The sequence below is a fragment of the Glycine soja genome, chromosome 5 (genome assembly GCF_004193775.1).
Source record: "Glycine soja cultivar W05 chromosome 5, ASM419377v2, whole genome shotgun sequence".
NCBI lineage: Eukaryota > Viridiplantae > Streptophyta > Magnoliopsida > Fabales > Fabaceae > Glycine > Glycine soja.
In genome coordinates, this window is record NC_041006.1 from 759,142 (window position 1) to 774,515 (window position 15,374).

Here is a 15,374-nt window from a genome sequence, read left to right on the forward strand (position 1 = left end):
TTTTATCTCTCTCTCCCCCTTTGTCAACATAAAAAACAAATCATGAGTAGAGAGGAGAAAATCATTTAGCAATTTATAATGAATTAAAAAAAAAGTAGAGAATACCATATCGTTTAAGTATCATTTCATGGCTTAAAAGAAAATGTTACCGCTTGTTGGAATATATGAAAATCAAATGATACCAAAAGGCCTTTATCACATAATTGATAAAATACTTAATAAACTATGCTTAAGATCATCAATAAGTAAAACATTTTTTGTGGAGGTAGAGGGATTCGTACCTATTTTTCCAACTCCAACAATTTTACCTTTGTTGTTGTCTTCATAGATCACATGTTCAACTGCTATTAATGTGTCAACTTTGCTTTAAGGTGTCCATCATTCATATAATCATATTTTGATTTTGGTACCCAAATTGTCTTGCATGCTTGAATGTTAGTTTTCAGTAAGGATCCTTTTGGAACTCATACCATTTTTCCACATTCTTTCTTTCTAATATAATATGTTGATAATGCACTATGATCTTTCTTACCACAGTAAAAGCATGTTAACAAAGTAGAACTAGTAACAAGAATAAATTTGACAATAACAATTTTTAAATCTTCAAATTTCAATTTCAAATTTCAAAATTTCCTTTTCTAAACTTGAAATAGTTTTCTTAGAATATGAAACTAATTTGGCAAGTTTAACAAATTCTTTATGCAAATCATCGAATGCATCTTGGAATTCATCAAAAGAAATAGATAAGTCATAGTTATAAGACATTACCTCTTCTTCGCTATCATAGTCTTTGGCCATGAGACTCAGATTTATGATTTCATTTTCTGAAACACTTGAAGAATCCATGTCATTATCTTTCCAAGTGATGTATGTCTTTTTTTCTTTGAAATTTCTCGTCAGATTTTTCCATTCTTCTTTTAAAGATAGGATAATCGAATCTCAAGTGCCCAGGTTGATCGCGCTCATAGCATTTTGGGGCTTAGGAGGAATCTTCTCCTTTCTTCTTTGGATTGATGTTTGGTCTCCTTTGATTTCCTTTATTTCTAAAAAATTTATTGAATCTTTTCACAAAAAATCTAAAATCACCATCTTCTTCTATTTCATTCAAGTCCTCTTTGTCACTTTCTTCTTGAACAGAAGATGATAAGGCTTTGAGTGCAATTCCTTTCTTCTTTTTGTCATTCTTTTCATATTGATGGAGTCTCATAAGTTCCATTTCGTGTTCCTGAAGTTTTCCAAAGAGAGTGACAAGAGACATATTAGTGAGATCTCTTGATTCTGCAATTGTTACTTTTGGTTGCCATTGTCATTTTCTTTTCTTCTTTATCCCATTGTTCCCGAGGTTTTACTATAGTTGCATTTCCTGCTATCATAGTAGGGATGTAAGAATCAATTTCAATAGCTTCCCATATATTTAAATCTATGGCTTCAATAAAGATCTACATTCGGGTTTTCCAATAGTGATAACCTTCACCATTAAATATAGGATGTCTATTAATAGAATTTCTCTCACGAAAAGGAAAGTTAGATGAGACCATAACTATTCTTGAAGTTTTTAAACTTTAGACAATAATCTTGCTCTAATACCACTTGTTGGACAAGTGGCCTCAATAACTTAAGAGGGGGGGGGTGAATTAAGTTCTAAAATTTTTCAACTAACAAACTTTAACCCCCTTTTAAATGATAGACTCAGAATGCAGAAGAAGAGGCAACAATCAATTTAATAATGTTCTTTAAACGTGCAAGACAAAATTGATCGCAATAAAATAAATAAGATAAGGGAAGAGAGAAATGCAAACTCAATTTATACTGGTTCGACCACTTCCCGTGCCTACGTTCAGTCCTCAAGCAACTCACTTGAGATCCTCACCCTTGTGTTCAAGATTCTCCAAGAGACAACCCGTCTCTTGATTACAATTCTCACTATCCAAGAGACAATCAATCTCTTAATTACAACTGACTTTCTGAGATAAACAGAAAGATTTCTCTCCTTTAGAGTGGATGATACAAATTGAAGATCCTAGAAGAATTTCTCTCTTTTAGAGATGATAATACAATTTGAAGTTCCTAGATGAATTTTCAATAGATTTGCAAGTGTTTATCCAAAAGTTGTTGAGAGAGCATTTGACAATTAAGTTCTCTCATTCTCTCTCTCATTATTTTCGAAGTCAAACACACATATATATAGGTCCATCATGCCTTTTCAAAATGGTTTGAAGAAATGTGTATTTTCAAAAAGTTTTTTCTAAAATTCTTCACTGGTAATCGATTACAGGTTTCTGATAATCGATTACAGCTATATTTTGAAGGATCATGACTTTTCAAAGTATTTTCTGAAGTGTCGTTGCTGGTAATCGATTACAAACATTTGGTAATTGATCACATGATTCAAAATTCAAATCCAAAACCCTTTTTAAAAGCTTACTTGCAAACTTGTCTTCTGGTAATCGATTACATTGTCTGGTAATCGATTATCAGTGCCTTGATATATTGGAAATAATGTGTTTGAGGCAAAAGCTGATCAACCAATGAGATTCTTTAAATCTTGTTTGCTTGACTTTGAATTAATCTTGAAACAATGCTTAACCTTTGAATTAATCTTGAACTAATGCTTAACCTTTGAATGTTTGTTGAAGTAACCTTGTAAGCAACCTTGTTTGATTCTATTTTGGTATCATCAAAACCCTGCATTCATACATTAACATATATCATTTAATAATTTATTTATTTTTAAAAGAAATAAGACATTGATAGTATAAAATATATTTACAATAAATTTTTTAAAAGTTATACCAACTCAAAGGATTAACGTAACGATATAAGGTCCTACTTGACTCACATGTGAATAGACGATTTATTTAGTGAGATAATCTTTGTTTAATTTTCTCTGTGTGTACAATCATGCATTAGATAAGATTAGTTTTTGTCTTAATGGATTGGAGGACACCCATGGATCTATAACCCAAAATCAAAATAATCTTATAAGTCATATCAACAATGATTTATAATCGGATGATAATATAATATTTTTTACATTGCATGACCATTAACTCTTATTTTTATTAAATGTATATTATTTAATAATTTAATAATTACATTTACTAAAAAATATAAATTATATATAATAGTTATAATTAATCACCTTAATTATTGATAATAATAATTACATTAATTAAATTTAATTACTTTAAATATATATTTTTAAATGACATTTATCATAATTTGAACTAATATTGTTTTTATTTTAAAAAATATATATACTCCAAAAACATATTAAAAAAGTACCATAATTAATTCAAGAGTTGTCTCACATGCATTCGGAAAATAATTATATATAATTAAGATAACTATCTTAATTATATATAATTAATAGTTACATTAATTACCTTAAATAGTCATAAATACCATAATTACAAATGTAATAATTACATGCATTATTCAGAAGACCATGGGCTTTTTCTTTTCCAATTTCTGTACATTTTGTGCAAAGTTGGAATTTAATAAAAAATTGCTTATATGAAAATGATATATATATATATATATATCTATATATATTCAATATTTAATAAAAATATGTAATAATTATGGGTAATCATATTAATTATATATTTAATAATTACATTAATTAATTTAATTATATATTTTAAAATAACATATTATAACCAATCAAATAGATTTTATTCCTCCAACAATGATAATTTTCATAATTATCATTCTCATAATCATGATCCCGCACATGAAATAACATCCCTTATCAAATGTTTTCTTTATATATATATATATATATATATATATATATATATATTAAAATCTTAAGAAAAACAACTGTGAATAAAAAATATTTTTACATAATACATTATTGTTATTTAATTTATTATCTAATATATATTAAATATTTGATAGAATTAAAGTTTCCTTTAATATAGATTATTATTCTTTTTAATAATCTTAGAATTTTTAAAATAAAAAAATAAAATAAAAGAATACGAGATTGGTTAATCTCACACACTACCAGGTCTACCACTTGAATATTACTTGATTTATTCTAAATCTAAAGATTTCTCCTGCTAACCATTCCCCTCTTGACATTATCTGAGTAGCCAGAAAAGGAAAGGCCCACAGGCCACTTTCCAATATATAATATACATATACATATAAACTATATAAAGCTACCATATACAATAATCGGAAAGTGATTTTTGAACAAGGTGAGTTTCCTCTTCTTTGCCTTTCTTCTGTTTCCCTTTCCAATTTCCAAGAGGCACATAACCCATGTTCTTGTTCTGTACAGAATATATTCTCTGAGTGACTTGTATGCTAAAGGGTGTTATGCTAAAGGGTGTTATGCTATCTAATCTCAGTACAATTATATATGAGTTTGCTATCATGTGCCCAGTCTTACTTTCAGAGTGTTCTCTAAAGCTGTTGTTACGTTTACAAATTAAGGAGTCAGGGAATTGTTATTGCACTACTATGTTCTAAAGGTGGACAAAACAGATGGAAGATTGATGCTGGCATTATGCATGAGCCACGAGGTATATGTTCTTCTCATGTTTAATTTCCAAGATAACTCAACGTCTTATATAAGCATTTTTATGCCAGGATGAATTGTCTGAAGAGCATGTCGTTTCTGGGTGATTCTAGAATTCATTACAACTAGAAAAGCCAGAGAAACTAGCCTGCATGTCTATATAATTAAGCACTTACATGTCCATGTATTTTTCAATAACTACTTGCTGCAAATACTAGTTGTTCTAGTTTCATGGCAAACGGAATTTTATGGCTATTAAGGGTGCGTTTAAGTAAACAGTAGTAATTAATAAGTTTCTATTACATGAAAGCTTAAGTCATAAATTTGGGTATAAAACTTATAGAAATGTGTTAAAAAGAACTTACTTTTGATAAACTTCACCACAAAACTTCACCATATTATTTGGGAGAGATTAATATGGTGGATGAAAAATCATTCATGAACCAAATAGAAAAGAAAATTCAGTGAAGCAGCCGAAGGAAGAAAGATAGAAATTGTACAAATAAGAAAAAAGAGAGCCTTTATCAGTTTATTGGCACGCATGATCATTAGGTTGAAGCAAATCGTGACAACTTTAAAATAAACAAACAAATGATTATGAATTGCCTATAAATAATTTGTTATAAAGAAAATACAAACAACAAAATATAATCAGTAGTTACTTTTTTTTTTTTACACATAGTCAGTAGTTACTTGATCACTTCATTGTGGGAGATGTATAGTTTGATATATTTTGGTTTGACCTCACCACAAAGATAACCAAACCAATTGACTGACGAAATGAAAAGATTTAATTGCGAGTAGAGTAATATTCAATTTTTTGTCAGAAACTAAGGTTTTAACTTAGTTTTCCTTTTCTCTTCTATCCAACCCCTCCCTCCTCTATTTTCATTTTAGCCGCAAGGGAAATATTTATTCTTGATTAACATGTTTAATATAAATGGCATGTCAAATATGTAATGTTATTGTTAAATTCCTACTGTGTTCGATCTTTTATCATTTTTTCACCTTTATGTTAACTTTTTTGCAAAGTACGAAACATAGTTAAGGAATGTAAATTTGCAGATTTTAGATGCCTCTTAAAAGTGATTCTTTAATTTCTTTTTTAAATTAAAAAAGAATCTTTAATATTTTGCATCATCTAATGTGCTCTAACAAGATAGCGGAACATTGAGAAGGTCATTGTTTATAAATCCTGAGATGCAAATAAGATTACTTCCTTAATATGGTGGTCTTTTTACTAGATGTGGATACCAGAAAGGAAAAGCATTCACTGTATTCAGATAGATGGTCCAACACTTTGGATACTTGCAATATGCTGGGGGAACTAGTTCATTAAAAGTGGGGTCCTTTCTTAACATCTTCAAAGCATATAAACAAAAAGCTAGCTTAAAGGAACCCGAGAATATTTTATAATAGGGCACAGTGAGAAAGAAAGAACATATATATGCTTTTTAAGTCAACATCCACGTTCTAAAGTTGCTATTAGGTAAGTGAAGGTCTCAAAAAGATAATGAAGCACTAAGCATGATTTGAAATTTAGAATTCCATCCCAATTTTAGAGGTCAATAAGTAATCAAGACACTACTACTCATGCCCCGGCAACAAATTAATTAGTAAAAAATCATTATGGTTGATTTGTTTGAAATTCAGTTGTAACATCTATGCTTTCATGTGGTGCATTAGATTCTTGCATGTTTAATTGCTTCCTTGCTCAGAGCTTATATGTTTAATCGTGACTGGAGGTTAGGCTGGATTTTGAATTAAACTTCCTACATTAGTGTTGACGAGTCTAATGTTCATGGTGATCCTTGACTTGGGTCTGAATTCTCTGCCTGATCTATGAATTATGAAAAACATTCTTTGGACCACACCAACAGTTGCAACTCAATAAAATAGATGTTCCCCACCAGCACACAATGTCTCCCTCTCTCGCCTTTTCACTCTCTTTCACACACCGTGTGTGACAAAATATAGAAGCAAGTTGTCATGAACACTTGCATTGGTGAAGTAACAAGGGAAAGTTTGGGGGGCAAGGGTTCACATAGGGCCTTCAAGCTTAATTATCTCAGTAACGAATATGGAAAATAAAATATATGGATTTCATAACCTTCTTGTCAGTACATCTAGCAAGAAACAATTACAGCCGGATATCCATATTACTTCCTAATGAAAAAACAATGCTATGATTCTAACAGAGGCCTTCATCCATGATTTATCTAGAACTTGACATAGGAAAAGCAAGAGAGAATGTTGTAAGGAAAAGAAAGACGCCAAAGGAGAAATCAGTGATATTGCAGGTCTTGTGAAATTTCTTGTTTCAGTCAGCACCACCTGAAACAGAAGAAATAAATGTGTCATTGGAACTTAGATTAATTAGCATGTTTTAGAAACATCTTGAACATATATTTCAAAAAGAACAGATGAAACAACACTAAACTTTTCTCACCATAATCCCTTGGCATTTTGCATTTATAGCATTCTGTCCTGCTAGCATAATTATGCACTCCACATCCATGTCTGTTACATTAGAAAAAGGAAAATAAAGGTGAAATACTTTGAATTAGGAAGAAATTAATTTGGATTACAAGTATTTGTATCTTAGTTCATTTTTTGGGTTGAGTGTCATAAAATAAAGTAAACTGAACTCTTTTATATTGGCCACCATCCGTACTGTAATTATTTACATGGTCCTAATTCTCCATCTCAACCTTTTCTACTGGCTTTGGCCTAAAAAAATTCTGCAACTTTTGTTCTTATCGTGTCACTATACGTGCCTATGTGCAAGACTGAGTATAATTCTGTTTCTCTGGAGGAAGAAAAAGAGATTGCACCATCTATATATGAAAATGCAGCTTTGTTGTGTACAACAATTACATGCTATTAAATTACATTGTTTAGATTTTATGATAGTTGGGCGGGTTGTCTAACTTAACGCATTGTTGGACAGGTAAAAATGGGGTTAAACAATCTCATCCTAGATGATCGGTGAAATTAAGCAATTGTACCAACCATCATAAAATACATAAAGACAATTGCACCAATCATCTAGTGTGAGGTTAACCCCGTTTTTACTTGGACTAGTTGGACATATAGGTGATATGTAGTTGGTGTTTGTAGACATAATTAAATGCAGGCTCTTCATTGAACTGAAGCAGCTCAAAATGTGATGATAATGTAGGATAAAATAGAGATACTATTTTGAGTACTGAAAATATGATGATAATGTGAAAAGGACCTTGGGCAAAGCCAGTCTCCAGTCTTCCATCCTGGGGGGAAAGTGTCAGATCCATATCCTCCAGAGTTGTTGCCATATCCTGAAGAGTAATCATCTTTCATTGAGCCACATCTGTAGCAGCTTGATCGATTCGCATAGTTGTGAGCTCCACAGTTGCAAAACCAGTCCCCTGGCAAAGCTTCAGTCCTGTTGTATCTGTAGGTTGAAGGGTCAGGTCCCCCATACTTGGGGTATCCACAACTCTGGCATGCTTCCCTCTTCTTGAAATTTATGTGTTCGCAAACACCACACATCCAATCTCCCCCAGACCAGCTCATTTTCCTGATCAATATACACACTTGAGTTTGTAAATTATAAGAATTTTTGGTTCCATGATCCATCAATTCTCAGTGCAACCAGATAAGGACTATATGTGCAAGTAGCCTAGTTACACAGCAATGAGAAATATTATTAGTCCTTGTTTTATGCATTATGAATTATGACTTATGGCCCTAATTTCTATTAAAGGCATGCAATTTTTTATCCATATATAGGCTATTTGCATAAGGAACTACTGTCTTGGGTGATAGAAGACTCTGTCAAGATAGCATAGCAATCTTGTCAAGTTTTCTACTGTACTTAATATTAATCTATTTCATAGGAGTTGAACCATGAGTTTCCAACACACTGCATTAACAAAGAAAGATTACACACAACATCCGCCTATAAGAAATTATTTTTAAGATGCCAATGACGAGTACAGAAACAAGGAAACATACCTTTCAAGAAGAATTACGAATACTAGAAGTGTCACGCGAGTAATGATTTGCTATAAAAGTATGTATTGTAGTTTTAAAATAGCTTGTGAGTGAAGATGGTGAGTGTGTTGTTGCTTGTGTTATGAGGCTATATATACTGGTTGTAAGTCCTATTGTGGGGGACATGACATGAATGCCAGTTTTCTTCCCTGGTAATCTGGAAATGGTTTTCCTCATCACACGGGAATCTAAATAAAAGAAGAATTTACTAGAAGACGTGAATAAAAATTTGTACTGCCTTCTCTTGTTATTCTTAGAAATGGTGGACAATAATAGTGTATGCATTATGCATACACGTTTTTTTTTTTTTTCTTTTGGCCCATCTTTACGTGATTCCTATGCATTATTGAGAGGAACATATCCAGGGTAAGCAAAGGCTATATGAGGGGAAGGTTGTTATGTGGTTGGCTGCAAATCTACTATAGAATCCTATATCCCCTTAACCCCACCTACAATATGAGCTCATCCAACCCAAGTCACATTTATCTGATCCATGCATAATAAGACTCTGTACACACATCCAACTTGTAATTTGTGAATAAACCTTCACAGGGTAGGCTTATGCAGTGCTGTGCTGGACAGTGTCTGCGCAGTTAAAAGGGGGAGTAGTGACTAGTGAGAGTGAAAATATTATGGGGAATTGATTCCAAGCTCATGCACATCCATTTCCATGTTCTTTCCTTTGTTTCAATTCCTTTAGGACAATAATTGAAATGCCATTCGAAGATTCATATCCAATGCCAATTAATACTTTGTTTTCCTTCTTTACATATGACTCACTGTACCAAACACATGTATTGATTTCACGGTGACATGAACTGAATTTTTATACACTTAAACAGATGTTTTTCACAGGTGGGCTCATACCATTTTTTCTTCTTCTAAACCATAGGTATAATTCATGGGAGATAATCATGTTGGAGCAGAATAAGACTACTATGGGTTAACACAGCTGCATGACTTCTGACTAAGGTGGAACAATCCCACAGCAATTAATACCTTTGCTTGATGGTGTGCGCTTGCACCATTAGTTAAGAATAAGCAATAACATCTAAAATTGTCTTTCGTCCTATTTTTCTTTTTCTATATTCCTATAAATTTTTTATTGTATAAGAAAGTGCTAAGAAAAGTATGCGGCGGCTCGACGCTGGAAAAAATCGACAGGTAAGGTGAACCTACTTATCTAGGTTTCAAAAAAGTGCTACAGCGGAATCACTCTTTTGGACCTCTAAACTAAAAATTTACATTCGAGTGGCAGGAATGGATCTAGAGTGATTATATTTATTCATTTTTTTTTCTACCTAATTTTCATCACATTTTATTTTTATTTATTTCTTAATTTTAAATCATATCTCTTATCATATTTATTATTTTCTCAAGAAAAATAATCATCTTTAAAGAAAAAACAAATCTATTACTTTTTTTTCTTTCTTTCTATTTTCTCTCTTCTCTTCGTCCCAAAATGAGATTGAGCATCATATTTTTTCAAATAGCATAAACGTTAATAAAAAAAAAAAAAGCTTAGAAGACCAAATATTACATGTTCCTTCATTTTCATGACGTTAATCATGTAAAGTAGTTGGTATACTTTTGCTTATCTCTCTTCTTTTTTTTTTAACTGACTTTCGCTTATCTCTGAATAATTTGACATAAAAAAATAATATTTGATGTTGCATGCATAATTTCTGCATTTTCTTAGACACATCTCTTTGGTTACTTCACTCTCTGTCGCTATGTCTCTATCTTTATTCCTCCAAAATATCTAAAAAACAAACTATTTCAAAAAGCATAAATGAATACTTATTAAAGTCATATGTAAGATTTGTATATCACAGAGATTCTATTGTTTTTTTAATTTCATTTCCTTATTTTTCACTTTCACTCAGCCCTTTGTTCAACGACTCATGTTTTTCCCGCGGGGAGAAATCACATTTGCATACCATTTAACTTTTCATGAAGTGAATTTATTTTAAAGTGTACAAATAAAATGTTATAATGCATTTTTAATGAAATGGAAGATATAAACATTTTTTGTTTGGATTACCATGATATCAAAGCAAAATATTCATCAGTTCTACCGATAATTAATCTTCATCAATAAATCTAATTGATCATTTCTAATAATTTTCTTTTTTTCCTCACATTTTTTTTTACTCCACATTACTTCAATTTGATATTTTCCATAAGGAAATCAGTATCATTTGAACCAATAAATTATTAGTAGATATAAATACTTTTATTTGTGCATTTAAAAATAGTAATTTAAACTATTACCTTGCATATATCATACAAATGGGGATAATTAATTTACCAATTCATTCGGCTTAAATTTATGGATTGTTTAGGTTAAAGGTAGTAGAAAAAGGGAGAGATTTAAATAAAAAAAAATATTAAGGCAAAATTAATTAAGGAAGGAGATATTTGGATTCTCTTATTTTCTTTTTCTTTTTGTAAATTTTTTAATCAAAGAAAAGCGATTAAAATTTTTCTATTCTCCTTAAATTTTAACCAAACAAAAAATATAATTTTCTTTTGTCTTCCTTCCATTAAATTCAAACCAAATAAAGAAACTTAAATAATTAGTTATCTTTATTTTTCCCTCAACTAGTTATTATATATGGTTATTTACTATCGAGTAAGTAAATCAACTTATTTTTTGTTTATAGAAATGAAAGATGATATTAAGAAATTAATAATAATGTAATTGAGTGTGATTTTCTTGACAAGTAAATTAAATAGTATGAGTTATTTAAGTTTAACAAATGATTTAAAATGTAAATTTTAAATATGTAATTATGGTAAATATGTAGAAAGAAATGAGAAGATTTTAGTTGTGGAGTGGACTACGTGGCTTGGCTGACATGGCTTAAATGGTGGAATCCACCGATAAGGAGGAATCCTAATCGCTTATTTTCTCTACGACAAGATGAATATTCCGCACATCAAATAAAACCACCACTCTCAACTCAAAAGGTTGCTTTTTAGACTTTGATGAACAATATCAGCATCGCCACAAATTTAAGAAATTTTAACAAGCCACATCTAAGACTATTAAAAATTATATAAATGTTATGCGTCACACCGTGATGAATATATCGTTTTCTGAAAACCTACAAAATATTGTGGTCAGAGGTAAATAAATCTACCAAATCATACAAATAATAAAGTACCAATATGAATATTGTTTTTAAACGAGGAAGTTAAACTACTGGGATGGGGGTTGATTAACGTCCACCCAAAATGAGATAGATTGGGATCCACAGAATAAAGAAGAAGAAAATAAAATAAATAATAGACATGATAAAAATGAAAGAAAAATATAAAAAGATGAATGGATTGAAAATAAGATAGAAGAGAAAGTGGGTGAATATTCATAATTTTTCTTTAAATACGAAGATACAAAAATCATAAATGCTAGTACATGAACAGCTAAAACTTCACAAGTTTAAAATCAAGAAAATGATGCTGTAAATTGATAATTTCATTCCATTTAAAAATAAACTCTGAATCTCTCTACTCAATTAAAACCATTTTCATGAAATTTAAGATTGATCGAATCTTCAAAAAGTAATCAAGAGTTATTTATTTAATCCCTTGATTTGTTTGAGCTATTCCAAAGTAATTAATCCCATAGTTTTCAAAGAGATCAAGGAATTAAAATAGAAGTTAAATTCAAAAAGCGACCACCCAATTGATTACATCCGTTCCTACATGTAATATCAAAATGGATCATCTTATACAAAATTCAAATATGATAAAGTCATGTGTTTAAATATTTTATATCTCTTTCTTAGACATGAGACCCATTCCGAATTGAATCAATGACGTTATCTTTAGACGGAATGCCAGATGCATTAATTTTTTAAATTGATACATTAACTTAAAGTTAGTCAAAAGGTGGCCCAAGTCATTAAAGAAAGTTTCAAGAGTATTTTTATAAACTGTGAAATTCTTTTTTTTTTTAATTTCTTGAAAGCTATTAGTTAATTATGAGATGAGTCGTTATCATGGACTATAAAGGGATTTTTGATGATAACATATTAGGTAGTATGTGACCATTAAGTAACTATAGTTCTAATAAATTTTTAGATAATATATTTATATTTTTCAATTTACCTAAAAAAATTAATAATACTTGTTTATGTATATGTATATAAAAATGAGTAGATATCATAAGCCACTTAATAATTTCTTTTATTTCATGAGTGAATTAATCTAATACAATAAAGATTAAGACCATCTTGATGAGACAACATAAGGTAGTTTGGAATCATCATATGATCATGGTCTTGACCAATTTTTGTACAACATATACTTATGTTTTTAATAAATTTACCAAAAAGAATCGATAATACTTAAGTATGTATCATCTACAAATTAGTAGGAACCCATAGTGATTCTAAACCACAACAATTTCTTCGATTTCACAAGCGCGTTTGCCTAATGAAAGTCTAATTTGTACCACTGACATAGTGATTCTAGTCCCTTTGCCCAAATGTTGTTAGAGATTCTATTTATGTGATTACCAAATTACAAGTCACTTGCATGATGACTCACTTTGATTATGCATTCTTATTACCAGACATCCTACCGCATCTATCATTTTTCTTTAAAAAAAAAAAAAACACTTGTTCTGATGACGTTTGGAATGATGTTTGGAAATAAGGACCAAAAGAATATTTTTTTATTTTAAAATTAGATGGACTAAAATAATCAAATTTTAATTTAGAGGACAACAATCAAACTTATCCCAAATTTAAAGAATTAAATGCATATTTAAGCCAGTTTTTTTTTTTTTTACTGGAATTTAAGCCAAAAGTTTATTAGAATTTACATTTGGAATACGTTGCAAATCACAACAGAAATGCATTATTAACACTTTTTAGTAATTTTCTTTTACTATTTTGTATTCTTTAACCATTGTATTTGCCTAATAGGTAATATGATGTTATAAAAAGAGAAAAGTAAAGAAAAATACTGTTAATTAGGTGTATACGCTGTACATGTATATATTCATACATCATACAAGGAATAGGATTTTGTAGTATGAAAAAATCTTTTTCCTAAAAAAATATGGATGTCTGAAAACCTCCATTTACATCTCTGGCTTTTTCTTTTCTTTCAGGGCATCGTCCCTCGGTTCTCTTTGAAATAATTAAAATGCTAAAAATGTTCTGTGTACCTGAGTGATGAGAGTAGTGCATATATACGTAAAATGGGGTGATATATACAATATAACAGATATTCAAAAAATAACATGAAGGCAATGTTACCTTAATCCCAGGCTTTTCAGCATTTGTAACCAACACAAACGAAACTCAACGAACTATCCATTGTTCCCTCATTTTTATATACTCTTATCTTGTTTACCAAAAAGGAACCGGCACCCCTCTTCTACATTTTTTCCACCCTTCTCCATGCCGGTTTCAATGTTTCATCTTTTTTCATTCAACAGCTAGGGTCTACCTTTTTGGTGCTAATCTTTTGAGCTTAATTTATTTTTTTGTCCCTTCTTCCTCCTGCTTCTTTTGCTGGATTACCATTCATTTTCTTGGTTGGCCTTGTTTGCACGTGATTAATGCTTCTTTATGATTAATTCATGCTTCCCCAACATGCAGCCCCCTGCACTTTGCATATAAGAAGCCAATAGGGAGCAGCAATTCATGACCTGATTTATTGTCTTCTTGTCACTTCTTTCATTTTTTTAATTTGGCGAAAATAAATAAAATGAATAAACGAGAAAAAGGATGTAAAAAGAAGAACACTAGAATAGAATAAAAATGAATGTGGATAAAAAAAATGTTGAACAAATATCTACCACATAACAACTACTCCTCGCAGCATTGCCTCGCTTGGATATGTTCCTCTCAATAATGCATAGGAATCACGTAAAGATAAGCAACAAAACGTGTATGCATGCACTATTAATACCCTTTTTCTCCACTTTCAATATTAATAACAATGGTCTTAAGGTTTAGCAACCAATATTTCATAAATTTTATTTATCATCATGAGATTTTTTTAAAATATTTTTTAGTGTTTTCTACCTTACCCTTTTTACAAGGTTAAAATCATGCATTTTTTCTCCTCATCAATGCCTCTAGTTCTCCTCACTATACGTATCGAATTCACTTGAATTGATTTTCTATCATATTTTTCTTGATAGATATCATAATAAATATCTTAGCTTCCTATATATAATCATAATGTATTACTTTTTTTCCCATAATAATCATAGTATAAAAAAATTATATTAAAATAATTTTTATTTTAAATTTTAGTATAATATTAATTATTTTTTTCTTTATATTCCTTATAATATTAATGATATAGGTAACAAAAATTAAAAATAAATTAATGATGATAAGGTTAATTTTATAAAATTAATATTTTTTTCATCTATTTATTAATTTTTCTTTAAAATGTATAAAACAATCTAAGATAACAGTTATGTGAGTCAAATAATTAATATACAGTAATGTTTTTCTACACATTTCCATACTTCAACAGCCAACAATTTAATTATTATCTATCATTCTATCCTCTTTAGCTTCTTTTACCTTTTCATCTCAAATTCTACAATAGTAAATTAAATTTTGTTCATTCTCTTATATTTCCAATCCTTTCATATTATAGTCTGATCCTTGTGAAGCATTGAGAAAATTATAAAAATAGTTAGCCTCATTTTTTTATTAATTTTTATTTATAACCAAAACTCTTGATTTCTTTTCTCTACTTTTGTCAAGTTTATATATTTTATGTTCTCCATTATATCCCAAAATTTTGCTAAAAGTCCGGTCCTTTAAAG

The 15,374-nt window shown here is 30.0% G+C and overlaps 1 protein-coding gene and 1 long non-coding RNA gene across 3 annotated transcripts; one reads left to right on the forward strand and one right to left on the reverse strand.

The window, feature by feature from the left end:
- The first annotated feature begins 4,214 nt into the window (after positions 1–4,214).
- LOC114411696 lies at positions 4,215–9,632 on the forward strand. The gene is made up of 2 exons (XR_003666513.1): positions 4,215–4,535; positions 9,459–9,632. It is a non-coding gene; the product is annotated as an uncharacterized LOC114411696 (long non-coding RNA).
- LOC114411695 (zinc finger Ran-binding domain-containing protein 2-like) lies at positions 6,613–8,747 on the reverse strand. Of its 2 annotated transcripts, XM_028375348.1 has the most exons (4): positions 8,528–8,747; positions 7,770–8,090; positions 6,981–7,051; positions 6,613–6,865 (listed from the first exon to the last, which is right to left on the reverse strand). In XM_028375348.1, the coding sequence occupies exons 2-4, from the start codon at positions 8,084–8,086 to the stop codon at positions 6,852–6,854; spliced, it is 402 nt and encodes a 133-aa protein (XP_028231149.1). In that variant the 5' UTR covers positions 8,087–8,090; positions 8,528–8,747; the 3' UTR covers positions 6,613–6,851. The 2 variants fall into 2 exon arrangements, with proteins under 2 accessions (XP_028231149.1, XP_028231148.1); XM_028375347.1 differs by lacking the exon at positions 8,528–8,747 and having other exon boundaries at positions 7,770–8,436.
- Positions 9,633–15,374: the final 5,742 nt, after the last annotated feature.